This window comes from Triturus cristatus, chromosome 10 (assembly GCF_964204655.1).
Source record: "Triturus cristatus chromosome 10, aTriCri1.1, whole genome shotgun sequence".
Taxonomy (NCBI): Eukaryota; Metazoa; Chordata; class Amphibia; order Caudata; family Salamandridae; genus Triturus; species Triturus cristatus.
This window is the reverse complement of record NC_140593.1, coordinates 871,420,016-871,441,347: the sequence shown is the minus strand read 5'-3', so window position 1 is coordinate 871,441,347 and position 21,332 is coordinate 871,420,016. Positions and strand designations below refer to the sequence as shown.

The 21,332-nt window shown below is 41.7% G+C and overlaps 1 protein-coding gene across 1 annotated transcript in view; it reads left to right on the top strand.

Annotated features, from left to right (window-relative positions):
* Nucleotides 1–21,332, top strand: part of LOC146796142 (SCO-spondin-like) — a 1,481,201-nt gene that overhangs the window by 1,050,000 nt on the left and 409,869 nt on the right. Inside the window, exons 96-97 of the mRNA XM_085631266.1 lie at nucleotides 617–790; nucleotides 20,879–21,049. Coding sequence (XP_085487392.1) covers nucleotides 617–790; nucleotides 20,879–21,049 — 345 coding nt within the window. The remainder of the gene's footprint in view (nucleotides 1–616; nucleotides 791–20,878; nucleotides 21,050–21,332) is intronic.

Sequence of the window (21,332 nt, the reverse complement as noted above, 5' to 3'; positions counted from 1 at the left end):
TTGGGTCTAAGCATGTCTAATCTTGTAAAACAGGAACAAAGGTGGTTTTTCTATTTTGTGGAAGTTGAGACTGTTGTGGGTGTGCTGCCCCCAATACAATTACTATCTGGGACTAAATAGGACCTTTGGTACATAGGTATAAAACGTCTAGTCCTCAACATTTATGCTAAATATAGAATTCTTAGTGTAATATTTGTATTTTTATTTATTTAATTTATTTATTTGTGTTTTTATAGAGCGCAAACTTGACCCATTAGGGTATCAGAGCGCTTTACAGGATTAACAGGTTGAATACAAGAGACTAAATAAACATTTTACGAGAAAATAGAGGTCCTGGATCCTTGGGTGGGATGCCCGGGGGTGCCGGTGGATAGCATCCAGATAGTCCAAGGTGTGGCAGTAAACGGAAGAAGATCAAAAACACTGAGGTGATTGCAACGCAAGAGATTAGGAGAGGAATTTTCCCATTACGAAGGTTTTGAATCTATCTTCCCTTATTGTTAACGTGATTATGAAACTCATTGAGTCTCATCAGGGTTGTTGTTTTCTTGTGTGTTGACTGCTTTGTTCTTACTCTGTAAGATACTAAACTGACTTCTTTCTTCATCTACCTCAGTGGATGGTGCTTGGACACCTTGGTCCCCCTGGTCCGACTGCCCGGTCACGTGTGGGGAAGGTGTTGTGGTGCGCACGAGAGCCTGTATCAACCCTCCTCCTCGCAACAATGGTTCCATCTGTGAGGGCCCAGACATGGAAACACAGAGATGCCCTGCTTTGCCACTTTGTCATGGTAAGACAACCCCAAAGAATCCAGTGCTGTACCAACACATTTATTCCTCACCTTAGTGGTTACATGATCAAAGCTGAAAGGAATAAAGTAGAACATTGTGCTTGTGTTTCTAAATTTGCATAGGCAATGATATTACAGATCCGTTTCTGACACAATAAAAAACAAGTAGTCTGGCGGTTTAGAACACCCACAGGGTTGGGCTGGCCTGTAGGACAATCGGGTATTGCCCGAAGGCCTGATCTCACCGACTATAGTGTGGGCTGTTGTTTTACCGTTTGTGGCCTGTTTTATGGTATGGTGCAGGATCGGATTGGGTTCACAATTCGGCCCGGGCACCAACAAAAAAGTGGCCCACATTCCCAGATCACGCTTGTTCCTGAAACAGCAAACCTCATTGGGCTCATTTTTAGACACACGTTTGATGAATTATGTATTTTAAAGCTCATAGAGCCAGAAACATCGGCGAAAACTAGAAGCACTACATTTTTCCCGGGTGGGCAAGGTGAAATAAAGTGGCCCGCAGGTCACAACTCCTGATCTGGCTATGTTTGCCACCTGGCCGTTTTTTTAACCGGCATTACCAGTTTTCAAATGTCCTTGCCAGTATAAAAATGAAGAAAATCACCTAAAGCTGGTACTTTCTCGTCTGATCGTTATGCACTTTAAAGTTGAAACAGTAAACATAAGGTGAAAGCAGTTTAAAATGTATTGTACAGCTGCTTTAATGATGCATGACTTATTGTTACAACTAAACAAAGGAAGAAAAGCCATGTTAAGAAGGAATACAGACTTTTGTATTATTGTATAAATAATCCGCTCTCATTATTATGTTACAGCCTTTGCAGACTCTGAAAACATGATCAAACAGAAGGTTCTTTTTTTTTTGTACATTTATTTATGTAGGTTAAACTTTGTACATTTATTTATGTAGGCTAAACTAGGCCCAAGGGCAGAGATTACAGGAGCACCAGTTACATTACAGAAAATCAAATTCATTTTTATTTTAGGCCTTGGCCAATTAAGTTATTTTCCCACAATCACAGGATGTTGAGCTAAAGCTGGGACTCAAACCTATTTCCATAGTTCCTCGTTCGGCAGCTCTGAACCTAACATTAAATCCTCTTAATTTTCCTATATGGGAAAGGTGCCTCACAGCCTATGAAAACAAACCCCCCACCAAGGCTTGAAAGACACTGGAGCTAAGGTGCTAACAACAGGCCCTCAGAGAGGCCAGTTCACTTACTCTCCCCCTTTCCCAGCCCACTATAGCCTCAGGGCACTAGCCTGGACGGAGAGCAGTGAAGAAAAGCAGAGAGCTGCTGCTGCTCCATGGGAGCTGAGGTGATGATGGCCCAACGGCCACATCACCTGCACCCAGCTACACTCTCAACACCCCACCTCAGTTTACCAGCACGGGAGGGGTGTGGAACACTGCTTCTGGGCAGAGGGAGGGGGCAAGATAAAGAATTCAGTGTCCACAACAATACTGACTTAGAGGGGAGACAGCGTTTACAACGCTGGCAATCCCACGCGGGCCGATAACAACGAGGTTTCTGCCAGGAGTGAGGAGGCCCTTTGTAAATCAGGCCAAGTGTATTTATAAGGTTAAAATTGGCATCATTTGCAAATGTGGGTCACTATTTTAGCTATCTGATTTTCTAATGTTGGCCCCTTTTAATTTGGACCGTTTTTTCTGTCCCCGTCGGAACCTAAATACCCAATTTGGAATCCTAAAAAATCGGCAATGTCATACTGTGCTGGTGCAACCATACTTCCTCCATCCCTTATGAACCACCCAATGAATTAACAGAGCAGACTGCGAGGTGGAGAGTCATGTCGAACTTATATATAGCGTGTACCTGACATTTCTGATTCTGTTGCATCTCCCACATAGCTGTCATCCTTCGCAAACCATCCTCAGTTTCATTAATGTCTCTCCCCTGCTACTCCAACATTGAAACTGCCTAGTATTCTCTGTGAAACGTCCCCCTTATCTCTCCCTTCCTTAATTATTCCAACACACAAAATACCTGTCGCTGTTTTACTAGACACTTCCTTCCTCATGCCTTTCACGCAGCCCCATGGTAAACCAAGTGTTCTTCCTTCTCCAGCGCTTTCATGGTCGGTCCTCCCTCTACACATACTCTGTTGCTCCTCATTCTCATTATGGTTGGGCTGGGAGCCTGGGTCCCTGCGGGGTAATAACTGCATTTGTCGGAGCCAGTGTCATACCAGGTGCAGAATTATACATGCAGCGCATTTTCCTTCATTGCTCTAGGCGCACCTTTGAAAAGGTGCACCCAGCGTAATGAAGGAAAATGCGCCATATTATGATGAATGAGTTGCTCTCAGGGCAACCGCGTAACGGCTTTCATGTAAAAAACGAAGCGTCTGCTTTAAAGTCACGCCATGTTTCACTGTGCAGGCGGCAACCCGCCTACACTTTAAAGGGGGATTAGAGAACCCCTTGCAAACTGGTGCACTCAGTGACTGCACCCACCTGCAAAGGGATGTCTGGGGGGTCTATAGGACCCTTTAGGACCCTCTTTCCCCCTCAAGAGGGCTAATCCCAGGGTGCTCACTGACAGTGTGCCACCTTTTAGGTGGCGCATTGTCAGAGCTTCTTGAGAGCTTCTTTGCCTCTGCACCCCCATCTGTAATACGGTGCTGGTGCAGAGGCAAAAGGGTGCCCTCATTTGCAAGGAGTACCCCTCCCATGCAAATGAGGGAACTCCCCCTGAACATAGCGCTGGCGCTTTATGTGTGCCAGCGCTATCGGTATTACAGAAGAGGCTGCACAAGCATCTGCGGCCCCTCCTGTAATACCAAAGTGCCCCAAGGCTGCGCAAAGCAGGCACAAACACCCATTGCTCTCCCTGAGCACTTTGTGTAATACTGCCCCAGGTGCATAACACAGGCCTCTACAGCCCTCCAGTGCAGGGGGGGCCCCAATACTTCAAGGAGCCCATAACCCTTCAGTCCGACCCCCATTCAGCCAAAGCCAATGAATAACTGTTTGATATGGGAGATTAAGGGTCCGCTCTTAACAATATGCAATGGTTCTTGCATTACATCACTATGTTATACCTTTGCTCACTCTCCCGTCCTCTTTGCCAGTCAAGCACTAAATGCCATCAGGAGCTGTAAGAAGTAGGGGTGAAATTTTCGCGGTGAGTGTAGATGTGGGGCGGGGTGCCTGGCTTCTCAAAGTTGGCGATAGTGCTAAACAATGTTGTGTCTTCTAGAACATTGGCTGCCAAAATTATTAATTGTTCTCGAATCACTTTATTGGGACCCAGAAAATGTAGCTGCACTAGAGTTTGGAGAATCTACATCCTTTTCGCCTCATTAAAGGTTATTAAAACAAAAGAATGAAGAAAACGTTTATTAATTTCAGAATGTGATACAGATTATTTCTTACTTTTTAACAAACATGCCTTGAGCTTTTCAAAGTTATTTTTGCCAAGTTTGCGATTGTTTTTCAGAGAGGTTTTAAGGTATCCATAACCTTCTATGGACAGAAGCCCACATTCATAACAGCTATTTATACCTTCTACAAATGCTGGTTATATTTGTGTCACATGGCTATTTCACTGGAGCTACAACTTTCTGGGTGGCTCATAAGTTCTCCTTCTATGTGGAGCATAGCTGTAAAACCGGCAAGACATTCCTCCTAATATTCTCTGGTGAGACAGGAAAGAGAACTGAAGCACCTTTCTGCACTTGCCTTTCTAGAGGCTGTAATTGACCAACAATATTATAGTGCCTTTTTGTTGTCTTTAATTTGGAACAAGGGAAAACTAAATTGGTGCTCCATTGTTAATTATCCACAGCCCACTCCAGTTTCCAGAGTAACAAAGCAATACACTGCTTCTATCTACAAATAATCCATACCAGCTGAGCCACTTATCAGGGCCCATGATCAACAATTCAGTAATTAACAATTCAGTACGGAACAGTGTATAGTTAAAATAGACTTTTCAATAGAATCAGTTAATATTTTAGAATATATTTAACTTCTACACAAATTACATAATGATAAACATGAAACACTGAAGAAGATGGCTACATCTAACTCTACATTTTCAACTATTTTCCCCAGTGTTTCTCAAAGGTAACAAGCCTGGCCCTGTTTTAATATGTAATTACCTCTATTTGTGCTAGTTTTGTAGTTTCTTCTACCCGCTCACCATCCTGTAGTTTCTGGATAGATTGCGAATATCCCCAGTTTAATTTCTTACCTTCTCTCAGTGCTTTTTATATCTAGAGTTGCAGAAACATTCGACTGTTGTGCTCTGGCAACTCAGTGGATAGCAACAAGGATCCACTGTACCATCCAGATCTGCCCTATTTCCATATTTCTACAAGGAAAACATTTTAGGTGATCATGTTCCTTCTCAGCACTGCATTCCCATTTCACTAATCTCTTCTAGTTCTCCAAAGTCCAGACTCCTCTCATGTATGGCCAGCTTTACAGTCCCAATAGAACCGTATTATCACTGGTCTTAAAAGGTGCAGTCTTCTTTCTTACCTGCAAGTCACTACAGTTCAAGGATGCCCTGCCCCACAACATTCTTTCGGTCCGTCAGTTTCTCTCATTTCGGCATATGGAATAACTGGAGTCGTGCCACGCAATCCCCTTGACACTGGAGTGCCTCCTAGTACTTCTTTCGCTTTACTATGGCTGTCTCTCTCATGGTCCAAGTTCTCAGTAGACCAAAAATACTTTACGCTCCGTTGTCCTATTCCTGATCCTGTTGTTCTGGCTCAACCAGCCTGGTGGAACCAACGTCACTTCCATAGATGGCAGAAAATCACCTCCTCTCCCACATTAACCTGGTTTCTGAGACACTTGCACACACACATTCATGAACATACACAAGAATGATTGCTAAATGTCCTCCCAATCAATATACTGGGAAACAGGATGTAACCCAGCAAGCCCCATCCTCCTAAAGACAGTTTCTCAAATATGAGTTGCATTAAGGAGGAGGAAGTGGTGATCTGTCATCAATTCCTTCACATCACCATTGCATGGTAAATTGCGGGCATATTTGGAAATGGACACTTGGTCAATCGTTGGGTATACCTGTTGAACTTACTTCTGGCAATATTTGATGTAAGCCCTGTACGGTCTGCCATACTGGCTAACCATGCTGTTGTACCATACCATGTACTTATTCATTTGCCCGTTATTGAATATGCTGTTTATTGAAAAATGGAAAAAAAAATGTCAATAAAGATATTTAAAAAAAAAAAAAAAAAGAATTAAGGAGGAGGAAGACATAACCTCTGCCTAGGCCATATGCCTGTGGTCCCCCTCCCCCTCCTAGAAGGGGAAAGTAATTACGCAAAGGGATCAAGATACCCTCCTGTGATCACATGTTTTATATCCCTCCAAATCTCCAGAGCTTATTCTCTGAAATTAAAAAAGGAGACTGCCTTTTCTGTAGGATATTTGGAGCACTTTCTGAGCTCGTATATACTTCCTCAAGCATCACTTCCACTCACTCAAAAAATAACACATTCAGTAACTGCCAACTGGTTTTATTGTTCCTCACCAAAACATTATAAAGGGACATGATTAATTTTTACCGTATGGCTCTCTTTCCAGACCTATGTGGAAAAAATAAACCCGCTACACTAGCAACATTATCTAGTATATATGCAGATGGTAACTGGTCAGCAGGTGTGGCCATTGGCTCCATTGGTTGGGCAGGCCCAAAGAAAAAGCCCTTCTTCCAAACAAGTGATGAGTCCACCATCCAGTGTCCTAGGGGATTGGTGAGCCTCTGCTAGTCAGCAGAGTCAGCACAGACTGTTAGGTGTCGGGCAGCCTTTGGAGTCTGCAGCCGTGGTCATGCTATTTAATTCATTCCTTCTCCTTGGTTGGTGCACCATTCCGGTTATAGTTTAAGCAGCAATCAAGAGAAAGGGTGACCCACTCCAGCACTTTGGATCTCCTCCAGCACTCGGGCTCCTACTTTGCTCCCAAGGTGCGTCATGTGTGTAGTGTATGAGGGTGATTTAACAGCAATCCAGGTGGCAGGGAGACACTACAGCACCCTGTTTGGATCCCACCTTTCTCCCAAACTAGCCCATACTTCTTGGCTTTGCCTTGAGCTTGGACACAGTGGCTGGGCTCCTCTGGCCTGTCACCTCTTACAGTGCTATGTTCCACTTCCCTCTTTTAGGAGGTCAGCCAGGATCCAGTACTTAGGTAGTCCCCCAGCTTTTCAAGTAGCTCCTTGCAGACTTCCAGGTGATGCCCCTTCACCTCTGCGAGACTGATGATCAGCAATACCAGCCCTGGGTCTCAAGATTTCCTCTTGTACTCTGTGGAGTACCACCTATTCAGTCACCCAACCTACGAGCAATCAGGTTAATATACTCAGACACGTGGGTCAAGATAAAAAACGGAGATGGTACTCGCATATCAAAGAAAGATCAAACAACAACGGACCTCAAACAAGGCTACGTTTTAGCCCCCCTTCTGTCCAACCTATACATTACAGATCTTTCAACAGAGTTAGATGGGTAGGCAGCTCATGCACCAAGTCTGGGTGGCCAACAACTGTCAAACATCCTCTACGAAGATGATTTACTTCTACTCAGTAACATTCGAATAGGCCTTCAAAGGCTACTTAACTGCCTTGGTATATATGCAGATAAGAATGGTCTGGAAGTAAATCACAAAAAACAAATGTGATGGCTCTTAATCGGCTCATTAACAAACATTGTAAGTGGCATCTCAGTGGAAACAGAATTGATGAGGCAGCGCCTTAAGTTTATTTAGGGGTGAAAATAGACGCAAGTGGCACATTTGCACCCCAGAAAAAGGTGATTAAGGGTAAAGTGCAGGCAATCAACCACACAGTCTCATCATTGACAAGATCCATCTGAGGCCACGACCTGATCCCTCCGGGAGCAGTAATGAAGGCCAAATTGATACCAACACATACGTATGGATCAGAGATAATGTTAGGCACTGAGGCTACACTACTTGACAAACTAGTGATAAGATCTTACAAACAAACCTTCCGGCTACCCAGATCGGCTTCACCTGCGCAAGTTCGTTTGGATTTTTACTAACAAAACAGTCATTCGCCAGACCTGGGGCATTTGTAAAGCTGTGCCACAAACTGCGTGCAGCTGCAGACGATATGCTGGCTAATCTAGTTTTGTCTGAAATTAACTTAAAACGGGGTAATAATGCCTATAAGAAATATCTCAAGAACAGTATTAGGATGCTAGAATTGGGTGATCTATGGACCTCTAATATATACGGGCAAGCCTTCAAGAAAACGGTAAACAAGTTCATTCAACTGCAAAGTTGAACCGCAGATAAAGAAAGGTTGACCAGGCATCTACATGGGTAGCTGGTGTTGAAATTATACTCATCCCTAAGAGAATCATCACTCCTTGCAGCCCCTTACCACTGGAAGGTCAAACAGTCATTCCTGGCCCTCAGACTTGGTGAGATATCCACATTAGACTTCCTGCCAAAATATAGGAAAGGTGCCCTAGGCAATGACACGAGGTGCCGACTATACCATCAGGGGACTGCGACTCTACAGCAGGTCCTATGTATCTGTTCAGTTCCGGTTAATCAGTGATATAGTCAATTAAGAAGAAAGTTCATCGATCTGGGAATCAGGTCCTGCGTGACTGCACTGATTGATTCATTGGACCCAATGAACATAATGCTGAACATCAGATTATTGCAGTTCCTGGCTGATTTTGAAAACCTGATAGAAGTATAGGTCTGTGCCTGGGTGGGCCATTGGGGGGTGGGGTGGGGCTGTGTAGTGATCCAGCAAGCACCTAGTGGATTCATGGTTCTGTTGGTCTTGGCTGCTAAGAAATTGATATAAGACTTCATCAACCTAGTCAAGTGTTGTAAATAAACGTGAATGGGTAAATTGATATGTAAGGACGGGCTGCTAGGGAAAGCACTAGAAGATGCTCCTTATCCCGTCAAGTGATTGGAAATGTTTTCTTAACAAGCAGTCATTTGTTGCACATGGGCACTTTATCTGCTCTTTAGTCTTACACTTTGGCACTTTAATTGTATTATAATCTTGCACACTGGCAAGACCTACATTTAGCTGCAGTCATGTTTATATGTTCTTGCTATTGAGAGAAAAAGGTGGCTCATGAGGAATTACATTTAGATCTGTTGGTAGGTGTTCTTATTGGCTCGCCTTATCTGATCTCTATTAACTATTAGTACCTTTTTTTTATTTGTATAACCATGAATGGCAGGAAATAATGAAATTGTCTTTTAATTAATATGTTCAACGGTTGCTCTGAGGTATAATAAGTTTTATTTTTAGACATTTTTAGCTAAACATCCAACTATGTATGATTCTTGCAATGTTTATGGTTTTAATTGAGTAATAAACTACTTTCATTCATTCATAAAAAACAAGTATGATAGTTTAATTTCCACTTTTATAGTCATGTTGCAGGCAGGGAATGTTGATTCCAGTCCCCTGACCTTGGAAACAGTCTACAGCACTTCCTTCTTTTAAAAAAAAAAAAAATTATTGATAAAGCTTGAAACAAACAACATTGAATAAGAAAACATGGTTTCATACAATACTCAGTTATTCCCCCAGCAATTAAATTCCACAATGACTGCAAAGGAGGGAAAAACCAAAAAAATCAAACATAGAAAAAATTACATAACTTATATAAACAAACAGACCCATGTGCTGAAGTAGGCCTTCCCATACTAATAGAATAAGAGAGTTCACATATAACCAACTATATTTGACTATTCCTTAATCCACTTTTCCAAAGGATCCCAAATACATCGCCCCATCTCACACCTTCTTTTACCCCACCTTAAGAAAATAGCTGACTCTAGGCTGTACAGAGCCAGGACCCTTGCTCTCCAATTTAAAAAGGTGGGAGCGTCAGGGCTTATCCACTCCTATGTTATAGACAGCCTTACCAAAGACATAGCTATAAACAAAAAGGCAATTATATGCCTAGTTCTCCCCTTCAAGTGGTTACTCTCACAACCAAGTATGACAAGTTCTGCAGAGAAAGCAACTGGAATATTGAGTTTAGAATTTATAAAAGTTTCTACGTCATGGAGAAATGTGCTCAGTTTAGGACAAAAAAAAACATATGCAAATCGTTGGCCGCTAGCAGCCCACACCTCGGGCAGCAATGACGTCCTCTACCTCCCCACTTAGAAATTTTAGCCGGGGTGTAGTACAAGTCAAACAGTGCCATGTAGCTTTGAGACCGTAAAGTTCCTGATATAAAGGCGCTGCTTGAGAGTTCTAAGGCCTGAGAGATATCTAAATCTGCCCTACCCAATTTCCTTTCCCATTTAGCATTTTGTAAAAATATATCATCTGGAAGGCCAGAAAGTAAATGTTGATACAACGTACCTATTCTAGATCGTTTTATTACCAGTTCCATATGTAGATTTTTCTAAAAAAAAAAAAGAACTTCGCTCCCTGGCTTTCTCTACATAACTGCAGATCTGCAGATATTTAAAAAAATCGTGAGTATGTAAGCTAAATTTCTCCCTTACAAACTCAAAAGAGGCCATTACTCCTTCACTTCCAAGGTCTCCCAACGATCTTATTCCCTGTGAGATCCACCTAAATGTAATTTGATCTTGAAAGATGGGAGGTAAGAGCCCTGCCGCAGTAAGGGGTGTATAGTAGTTGATATTGGAAATCAAACATTTACGACAAATTTTGCGCCAGACTGAGAACATTGCAGTTATAACCTTAAACTTAGTCTTTTTATAATAACTGGGCTCTAACACCCGCACTAATATCCCCTTAGCTTCTTCTCCCAGTCCTATTTCAAAAATAGAAGGCCTGCAAAATAATGGTACCCATGCCCTATCTCCGAAAAGTGGTATAGCAAAATGTTGAATAAGGGCTGACCAGTAATACAGCACTAAATTAGGTATTGCCCATCCTCCTCTCTCCCGAGGGAGGTGCATCCATTTTGCTGCCCTCCGAGGGTGATGATAACCCCAAAGAAATCTATTGCAACACCTTTCAGCTTGAGCTAAACTTGTGTGAGAAAACTCGAGTGGAATGGTCCTGAAAAGGTATAAAAACTTTGGTAAAACCAACATTTTTAGTACATTCCCCCTACTATATAGAGACAGATGGAGATTGTCTAACCTTGTCAAAGTAGAATTAATTGCGTCGATTACAGGCAGGATATTCAAATCTGGAATCTTTTCTACTGCCGCCATAATTTTAACCCCTAAATACCCCGCGCTCTGCACCACCGGGGCATCTGAGGGGTCCATAGCCGCTGACTGAATCACCTGAGTCTTCGAGACATTGAGTTTATAGCCGGAAAAGTGGCCGTATTGTTCTTCCAGACTCTTAATAGCTAAAAACGCCAATGCCACATTGCTGGTCAAAACTACAATGTCATCGGCGTATGCCAATGCCTTATACTCTACTGTAGCGACCCTAACTGGATGTATATTTGCACATTTCTCTATTTTACTTAAGAGAGGGTCTATATATAGTGCAAACAGCAGGGACGAACAGGGACAACCCTGCCTAGTGCCCCTGCCGATGCTGAAGGATCTTGATTGCAACCCTGAGACCGAGAGAATAGCCTCCGGAGAAATGTACAATAATCGGAGTGCTTGAAGAAATTCCAAACTAAACCCTTTCCATCGCAGGACTGCCCATAGAAACCCCCAGGCGACCCTGTCAAATGCCTTTTCGGCGTCTAACGGGATCACTACGAGGGAAGAATGAGTGGTCTGAGCCCAATCTAGGTGGGCTATTACACGCCGAACATGGTCGGCTGTGTACCTGCCTGGAATAAAACCATGCTGCCGTAGAGACACTAATGGAGAAATCACGGCGGCCAATCTGGTGGATAGAATTTTCGAATATATTTTACTATCTACGTTTATTAGCGATATCGGACGAAACGATGCAGGATCCAATTCAGGTTTATCTTTTTTTTAAGAATTATAGTTGTTTGTCGCCATGAATCTGGTACATATCCTCCTCTATAAAAAGTAGAAATATTGCTCTTGCCAGATCTTCTTCCGCTCTCCAGTGTTTTATAAAAAAATTAGGAGCAAGACCGATAGTCACCCTGTTAAAAATTTATGAAGCCAAAAGTTTAGCTGTGGCAACATATGGTAGTGCCATTTGGGGTTATTGCTCAACGGAAAGCATTCAGATTACTGAAAATAAATTTTTAAGAACAGTCCTTTCCGTCCCCCAGTCAACTCCTACTTATATTGTACACTCTGAACTAGGCATGGGTTATATCTCTGACTTGATAAAAATGGCCCCTGTCCTGGCTTGGTTGAGGATCTGGCTGAACCAGGAAATTCCGCTCAACCATACCATCCTAAAAGACTGCATGCAGTTAGATAGAGCATGCAAAATACCGTGGCTAGCCTATATTAAAAACAGTCTATCCAAGATTGGGAGATCAGACCTTTACTCATCCCCGTCCACAATAACCGCAAAAGACTTAGTCCAGATTAAAGCTCTGATGAGAGATACGTTACGTTTAGCCAGGGAACAAACAGAACTGGAGAAACCTATGGTAAGGGCGGGCATTATCCTGAGTAGCCATGCTGGCCCAGAACCATATCTAACCTTCGTTAACCTGCCTTATCATCGCTTTCTCTTAACCCGATTTCGGCTAAACCTGATCCACTTATCTTTGGGTCACTTTCCAACTTGGTGTTCTCCCGAAAACGCCCTGCCATGTAACTGCGATAACTTCTCGACCCAGAACACTTTGCACTTCCTGATGTTCTGTGAGCATTTCTTGGCATTAAGAAGGAAATACCTGTTTCCAATCCTTAAAGAGGCTGGGTTCATACAGGTCAAGCCCGCACTCCTTTTCTTACAGTTATTACAGACACCAAGGATAACCTTCCACGTTGCTAACTTTTTAGTGGGGGCTATCAGAGTTAAGAAAAGGACGTCGAATGACATCACTCTGAACCAGGGTCTCTAATTGCGTTGAACTGAATTTTGCACATTATTATTGATCACTCCAAGAAAGTTTTTTTTTTTAATTGATTTTATGTAAATGCTTGTACAGTTGATTTTATCTTAACTGACCTCTTTTTAACACATATCTAGGATCGAATTTTATCACATGTATTTATGTTAGTATTTATGTGTATATTATGATTGAATGTACATAAGACAAATATTTATTTGGTATCAATTGTATTTTTTGTTTGAGTGTACATATTTTGTTCCCTTGTCTTTTTATGATATTGATTTATCGAAATAAAGTACTTTGACTGACTGACTGGTACATATCCTCCCTGTGCCCCTCTAAAAATGGAGTCCGGGCCTGCGACTTTTCCATTGGCTAATGACTTAATTGCCAGTTCAACCTCCTCCCATTCTATAGGGGCTGAGAGAGTTTCATTCTGCTGAGCAGAAACCAGAGTGGTATTGAGATCCTATAAAAAAACTTCTATTTCTAGCTCTAAATTTGAATCAACAGCTTCCTCTGAGTAAAGAAGGCAGTAAAACTGCCTAAAGACCTCAATGACCCCCTCCGATGTATCCTGTATATGACCTCGGGAGTCCTGAATCTTTATAATACGGTTAGCCAAACCTCTCTGCTGTAATCGCTTGGCCAGAACCCTGCCAGCTTTTTCCCCGAATTCAAATATCATTGACCTAAATTGTAAATATTTTGCAGCAAGATCCTGCCCAAAAAACTCCAGCAGAGAGGCCCTTACTCTGGCTATCTGTGACTGATTTTCTGATATCTCTCGACCCTCCTTAATTGCACATGTCAATTGAGTCTCTGCAATCCCCAATTCCTCAATCCGCTGCTTAATCTGATCCTGAGCGAGTTTTTGCCTAAAAAACGAAAAGCTTTTCGTTTCCCCCCTTACCGCTGCTTTAAACGTATCCCAGACTATTGTATGAGAAGCTGTGCCTCTATTAATTTTAAAAAAACCCCCATCCAATTCTTCATGTGATCTATATAGGACTGTCCCACTAGCAGTTTCCTCTCGAAAGTCCAAATCCTTGGAGCCCTTTTAATACCCCTGAGCATACATTCAATTATCAGGGGGTTATGATCCGATAATATCCTGGGCGAAACTGAGATAGATGTAGCTTCTACCACCTGATCCGACAGAAAGAAATAGTCTAATCGAACCAACTTGTTATGGGGTACTGAAAAAAATGTATAACCATCTAAGTGTTTATTGTTGTAAAACCAAGAGTCGACCAAACAATGTTCCTGAACCAGAGCTTGAAGAGCCCTGAAGACTCTGGGTTTTTTACCAGTATAAATTTGAGCGCCTCCTAAATTAAAGTCAGCTGAAAGGTTAATGTTCATATCCCCACAAAAACATATAGGGTGAGGCCAAAGAGCCAATTCAACATTTAAGTAATGTAGGACTGCCGGGTCATCAAAATTTGAGCAGTAAACTGTGCAAATAGTTATGGGACTGCCATTAATCACCAACTCAGTTATTACCCATCTACCATTACTGTCTTGTGCGGTTCTATTGCATACCCCAGAACCATGCCTCAAGAGAACTGCAACCCCTCTAATCCTAGCAGATTGACGAGAACACCCAACCAAATCAAACCCAGGAATTTTCAAATATGCTCGATCACTCCAGGATACATGCGTTTCCTGCAGACAAATCACCTCAAGATGGAAAGCCTGAATGACTTTTGAAAATAACGCCCTTTTTTACCATTGTTGAGGCCACAGATATTCCAGGACCCAATGCGGATTATACCCTGCGCCATTCACTTTTGAGAGTGAAGAAGCCAGCCAAAAAAAAAAACACAATGACTCTCCCTCCCAAAAATAAAAAATTTTTTAACAAAAAACATATTGTACGAAAACCATAATTACATTGTTGTTTCAAGCTTTAAAAAAAATATTTTTGCCCCAGTCCCCCATGCCCCACCCTAAACCTCTTCCCCCATGTGCCCCCCTCCCCATCCACCCCCCACCTCCCTCCAACTCTCCTACCTCCCTCCCCCCACACCCCCCAAATGAGGCATAAGGACTCTGTCCTTTCGATGGGAAGGCTGGTTGACCACCCGTCCCCTCCTGTATCATTGCCAAAAAGAACCCTTAATGCCCATGTGGGCATTGCACCTAGAGAAAAAAAGAAAAACGATTTTTCCTATTCTAAATAGAGAGAAAAAAAACCCTATTCCCTATATGGTGCAGTGCCCTTCTTTGAAAGAACAAATCCCCTGGGATCCCCCACTAAGAAAGAGTAGCACAATCAGTTAAAAACAACAATAATCTTACAGTGAATCTAAATACTCCTTAGCCTGAATTTCTGAAACAAATAACCTTGTCTGCCCTTGAAAAATAATTTTTAGTTTTGAGGGAAACAGCAAAAACACTTGAGCTCCCTTGGACTGCAGGGGCCCCGTTAACTGCCGGAGCTGTCACCTCCGCTCCACAGTTACTGGACACAGATCAGGCCTGACAAAGAACTCACACCCCCTGCCAGCCCTTTTTCTATCAGGTCTTGCCAGATCATAGATCTTTTCCCTTGCTAAGAGATTCGAAAAACATATTAGAATCGCTCGAGGCCTACTGTCCTCTTGCCCAGGTCGTTGCTTAATCTTAAATGGAAAGCGATGGGCTCTCTGTATTTCCCCTTGCCAGTCCCATTGGTCGACTTCAGGAAACGCCTCGGTAAAGAGTTCCGCAATTAACTTTCTAACATCTGACCCTTCCAACCCTTCAGGCACCCTCAGAACTCTCAGATTGTTCCTCCGAGCTCTGTTTTCAAGATCGGCGAGCTTCCAATGAATGTCGTCTCTTTGAGACCGAATTGTATCCATTATATTCCTCTGGGTTGCCATATCTTCTTCTAGGGTAGATATCCTCACTTCTGTTTCCCCAACTCTGGAGGCAATTTCAGAACATGTTTTAACTACCCTCCGAATAGAATTTTGAACACAACGGCATACCCCCTGTAACCGGGCATTCTCATGGCGAGCCTCCTCCCGATGTGCCATTAATGTCTGATAAATAATTGCAAGCGTCATCTCGCCTGAAGATAGATTAGTCCCAGTATCATTTTGAATAGCCACATTTTCCTCTGAACCCGGTTGAATAGGGAACGAATAATCCCAGGTTAGGGAACCTGTGTCCGTCCCCTGAGGCAAAGACCCCTGATCCTTATGCAGTTTGCGGACTGTACCCAGACCTTTAGAAACAGCATCAGTATTTAGGGCTTCATTAGTACGCCAATCCCCTAAATCACAGTCATTATCCATCCACTCTCTACTCAAAGCATCATCATCGCCTGAGGAGACAGTATGATCAGATAAAGAAAAGAATTTATCGCCGTCGATGTCCAATACCCCATTCTGTGGGTGGATTCGAGTTTTTCTTTCTTGCACAATCTGCTGTTTGGTGGATTGACCTGAAGGCGCAATTACCAGAGGTATATTCACCACTGAGTCTGAGTGGACTACACCTCCCAGTATTCCTCTTGGCTGACTTATAGGATCCTTCTGACCTTCAATGATGGAGAGGTTTTTGTGGGAATTACCCCCTACCAGTCCTCCAGCCTCCGCTTCCTCCTTCCCCTCCACATTTTACCCTTCACTTTGATTGGATTAGTAACTACCCCACTGAGAGGGTCCAAGGGAAGTTTTGAGAAATCTGACAATGTGTGAGCAAAATCCAGTGTACAGCACTTCCATCTATTATTATTTCTGTCCTCTGTAGAGCAGAGACAGTCTTTGTTTGAGGTGGTGTTTTCCAGAGCAGGTACTGAGGAAGGATGTCTCAAACAGGGACCCACAGAACATGAGTTCAATCAGGCTTGACTTTGCATTTGGTAGACATCCACCTTTGAGAATAATAATTCTTGTAGCAACAAAGGGGCTGGCCCTACCTGGATATTTCAGTCGGCACAACAAAGAAGACCACAGTCTCCATCTCCTCACACCCTTCAAAAAAGCCAAATTGAGGTGGTTAGGAAGAGAAAATCAGCAGGCCTCCTCTAAAAAGGTCACTGATGTGTAGCTAAACTGCAGACTGTCTCAATACCCAAAAACCATAATGTCCGTTACTAAACCCACAGTTGAGGGAGGTTAACAATACACTTTGCGGTCTTTCAGCCCCCATTGTATATCATGCTTTAGTAGGGGCAATCCACAATGAATATGAATAACCTCTGAGTCACCCACTTACATTCACCATGGAGTAGCACTACCAGTCGGTAGTGTACTCCAAGTGTACACACTAGTCAGTCATGTATGGGAGCATCATGGAAGCGGAAACTCACCCAAGTGAGGCCAGTGGGTATCTTACTATTTAAGAACTAGAAATAAGAACCACCCTGAACTAAAGATCAGAATAAAGGTATGCTGCCACCACCATGCCATTATTATGTACTGGAATATGGATATGGGTTCAGTGTCCTAGGAAAGCATGCTTGGTGCTCGACTGCAGACCATAGAAACACACTCTATGTCCATTGCACACAGGCTAGTCCTTAATACACATGCATAATTGTCATGGACACTAGGCACAAAGTAATCAGGATATAAAAGACAACCTACAGTTGAAATATTCAGGGCATGGGTGCACCTCTGTAAAACCATGTAGGGGACGTTCCCATCTTAATAGCCCTCTTTCCAGAGCACTCACTGAGTCCGTTCCTCTTTTCTTGAGGGCCAAGGACGCACCGCACCATGCATCCCACACTCAGACTCAAATTCTCTTTAACAAAAAGGGGACTTTTTTTTTAAAGACGATGATTACTGGGTTCCATTTCGTAACCTTTTTATCTAACCTATTCCAGTGTTACATTTAATAATATTTTTTGTTGCAACAACAGGTTATTTAACAAAACATAGTCCCCAACTCTCCCATGAAATGTGTGCGCATTGTTATATTTTACATTTCACATAAAATGACATGCTCACGAAAATATTCTGGGTATATCTAAACCACCTTCAAAAAATAAGAAGAGATTTACAAATGTTTACTGGCTGGATTATACAATTTGAAAAGTGCAGCAATCAAAGAGTAGATATTGTTGTTAACAAAAACAGGCTTCAAATATTGATTCCATCAGGGATTCAAAATAGGACAGAACAAACAAGACCTGAGTTGTGTCCTTTATATCACTTCCCCAAATTATCAAATTATCTGCTAAAGACCATGCCTTCTCTATTGCTAACCATGTTATTAGACAGAGGAAGACCTCCAGTATTACAATTTAAATGGAAACTGAAAACAAATATATCTAGAGTCATCCTTAGATACATTTGAAATTCACTGAGAGAATTACTGTCCACCAGTGTCATCAGTCTCTTATTTTTTAAGCAGTGTTTCCTATCACAATTGAAATTAGTATTATTCAACAAAGTGTCCAATCAGGGCTTCAGATTCCCTTTTTAAATCCAAAAAAGCAATTTTTAAAACAATTTCTTTAAAAAACAAAGAACAGTTGCAAGTCTACTAAATATAGTGGAAAAAGTGAGGAACCATTGCATAGTTTTTCTGTAATCCATTATAGATCCAAAATGACTTCTATATATATTGTTTACCCAATTAAAATTCTCATCCATTTTCTGTACGGAAATTTATAATCAGGTTTAGTAAGGTTTGAACTACTCCACATTTACTCTATTTACACCAGAAGAGCTGGTTTGTAGATATTATCAAACCCGCTGCTCAGATCAATAAATGCAGCGCATACGTTCAGAATATCTGACATTAATTTATTAATTGAAAATTAATTAGTCAAAGTGTCAGATAATTATTAACAGTAGAAGTAGCCTTTCTAAAGCTAGACTGCTCCACGGGTACAACATTTAATTTAATAGACCAACTTTGAAGATACTTTATCAAACAGCCTGTCCAATATATCAGAATTATTGAAACGGATAAACAATAACTGAGTGATTGTAGGACCCCAACCCATAATTCAAAGTTTTTTAGTAGATGAGATTGTTAATTAAGAAATAATGTTCTATCATATACTTTTTAGAGGTGGGATTTTGCCAACAAATTTGAGTTTTGCCCACAGAGGCATAGCTTTTTTTTTGTGCCTGCCTTGTGAAAAGCTTAAATTAAGTATATTGGCGACCCTTCATTGCACTTAAGTAAACGCAGTAGGCAAACCGATCTAAAATCAGGTATCTAAAGCCTTCAAAATGGCACAGACTAAGACATGATGGTTGCACTTTTGATCTCATTGGTCAGCTTGTGAATGCATTAAATCTGAAGTAGTGGAGTGCTTTTTACAATTATTGTTGTTAAGAGATTAACTGAAAGTGAGGCTGAGTAGCTGGCCTTCAGCAGAGAAATTCACTTATTTACTCCTTGATGACAATGTCTATTTTGCCAATCATGTATTTTGACTGTTTTATGAGAGTGTCCCCTCCTGCATGTCGCCTGGCTATCAGTCTGCAGGTAGAGGATGGCCAATGTTGAGGGATTACATTATAGGATGAATTTCTGAAGAATCGGCCCTGGTGACAGGAAGGTATTACCATCCTTAGCACTTTAATGAACTAAATAGAGTGTGGAGAAAACAAAGAGTGCTGATGCAATATAATAATAAAATATCAGAGTATTATAAGATTGCAAGAGATGAATTTTCAGTAGAGGTGCAGCACCAGCAAAAATGTGTCATAATCAGGAGTAGGCGCAAAATAAAAACAAGAAGATAATTAGTCGTAGCACAAGTAGTGAACCCACAGAGCAGGTACTAGTAGAGGTAGTAGAGATGGAAATAGTAGAACAATCTATGAATGCATTGAACCGCAAAGCAGCATTGTGAGCTGCAAAAAAAGTGAGAGATTAAATGTAATCTTGGTACTAGAACTCTTTAGAGAACGGAATATACTTAACGCTCCAATCCATGTTACTAATTTCTCTTTGTCTCAAGTTATTCTACCAAAACTACTCAAAACATCATTCTTGTGGTCCCTCCAACCTTAGAAACCCTATCTCAAGTCACCCTGCATGCCTCTAATCACTGAAGCCTTTCCAGCTGTCTTTATTGACTCCATAAAACTCTCATTGCTTTAACTCATTTCAAACACTCCCTTTTACCTCAACCCACTCTGTCAACCTCCCCCTCTCTTGTGTGTCCTACTTTTATCCCCATGCCTTGAAGGTCTTCTTAACCAGCCCCATTTGCTCTACATCATCCTGCCGAACTTCCATTGTCTGAAGTTAGCTCACCCATCTTCCAATGAAATAATCCACCATAATAATCTCATTTCCCACATTCTACATATCTTCCATCCCTGGCTTTCATGTTTCACTGCCTAAAATTACATTTTTGCCTAGTCATCTCACCTACTCCTAGTGTTTATAGGAAAAATGAATGGTATATGGTATTCATTGGCCCTCATTCATTACAAAAAGACAAAGATTGCAAAGTCAAACCTCATTTTATTGTTATTTCACAGATTGTAATTTGAACATAACATCTCTTACCTTAACCATTCTGTAAAAATATTAAGACCTATGATTTACAACCACTTTTCAGAAACAAATTTTACTTGTGTTTATGTAGAACCTCATCAAAGGATTAAAGCTCCAAAAACTGCAATCTCTCCAAATAAACAATGTTATTATATGATGAAGAACATCCATGAAGGTGATTTATTCCACTAAAAGTGGATCTGAAACCTTATTATAAGGACAACAGCATAGAGGATTGTGTGATAGATACATTTCCAAGTTCTGTATTGTACCCTCACTTGCAAATGCAATATTAAAAATATTAGATTCCAGAAGCACTAGGAGGATTTAGACTCCGTTCATACTTATGTGGTTAAGCCTTGTTTACAGTGATCATTAAATAGGTCACATATGTTTTTTTCCAGTACAGTCCACTACTCATCAATGCAACCCCTCCACTCTGCCAACATGCAGAGGCAATATCAAGATTTCCTAGCACAACATGATGCATGGCCTAGTGAAATGATATTTCACTATGCTATCTTCTGGTCAAAATAATGCTCTCTATTTATAGGCCTGCTATCCTTCCTATTGATCTCTGTGGAGCTTAATGTCTGTTTCATTATATAATGCTTAGTTCTTTTATTTTCTTCTTTTTAGACAGTGAATGGTGCATCTGGTCTGAATGGAGTCCTTGTTCTAAGAGCTGTGACACAGGGATCACCAGCAGGAAGGGTGTTTGTCACTGCCCCATCTCCGAGAGCCAAGGAGTCCCATGTAATGAAAGCGAGCGCACTGATGTCCAGGCTTGCTATGCCCAACCCTGTGAAGGTAGAGTCTATGGTAATCACATTTAGGGGCAGGAAAAGATAAAGACAGCAGTGAATGCTGGCACCCTTCAGTAGATCTTGGCCAATTTGAAGGAAGTGTAATGTCACATCTGTCTGGTTTTATAATTTCCCAGCATGTACAAACGTTGCCGTTCTTTCTGTGGGCCCGATTCACAAAGGTAAACATACACTTTTGTGTAAGTTTGCGTTTGTTTTAGAATTCATAAACTCAGATTTAATAGTAAATTTATGACTGCTGAGTTTCTGCAGTCATGGTGGAGATC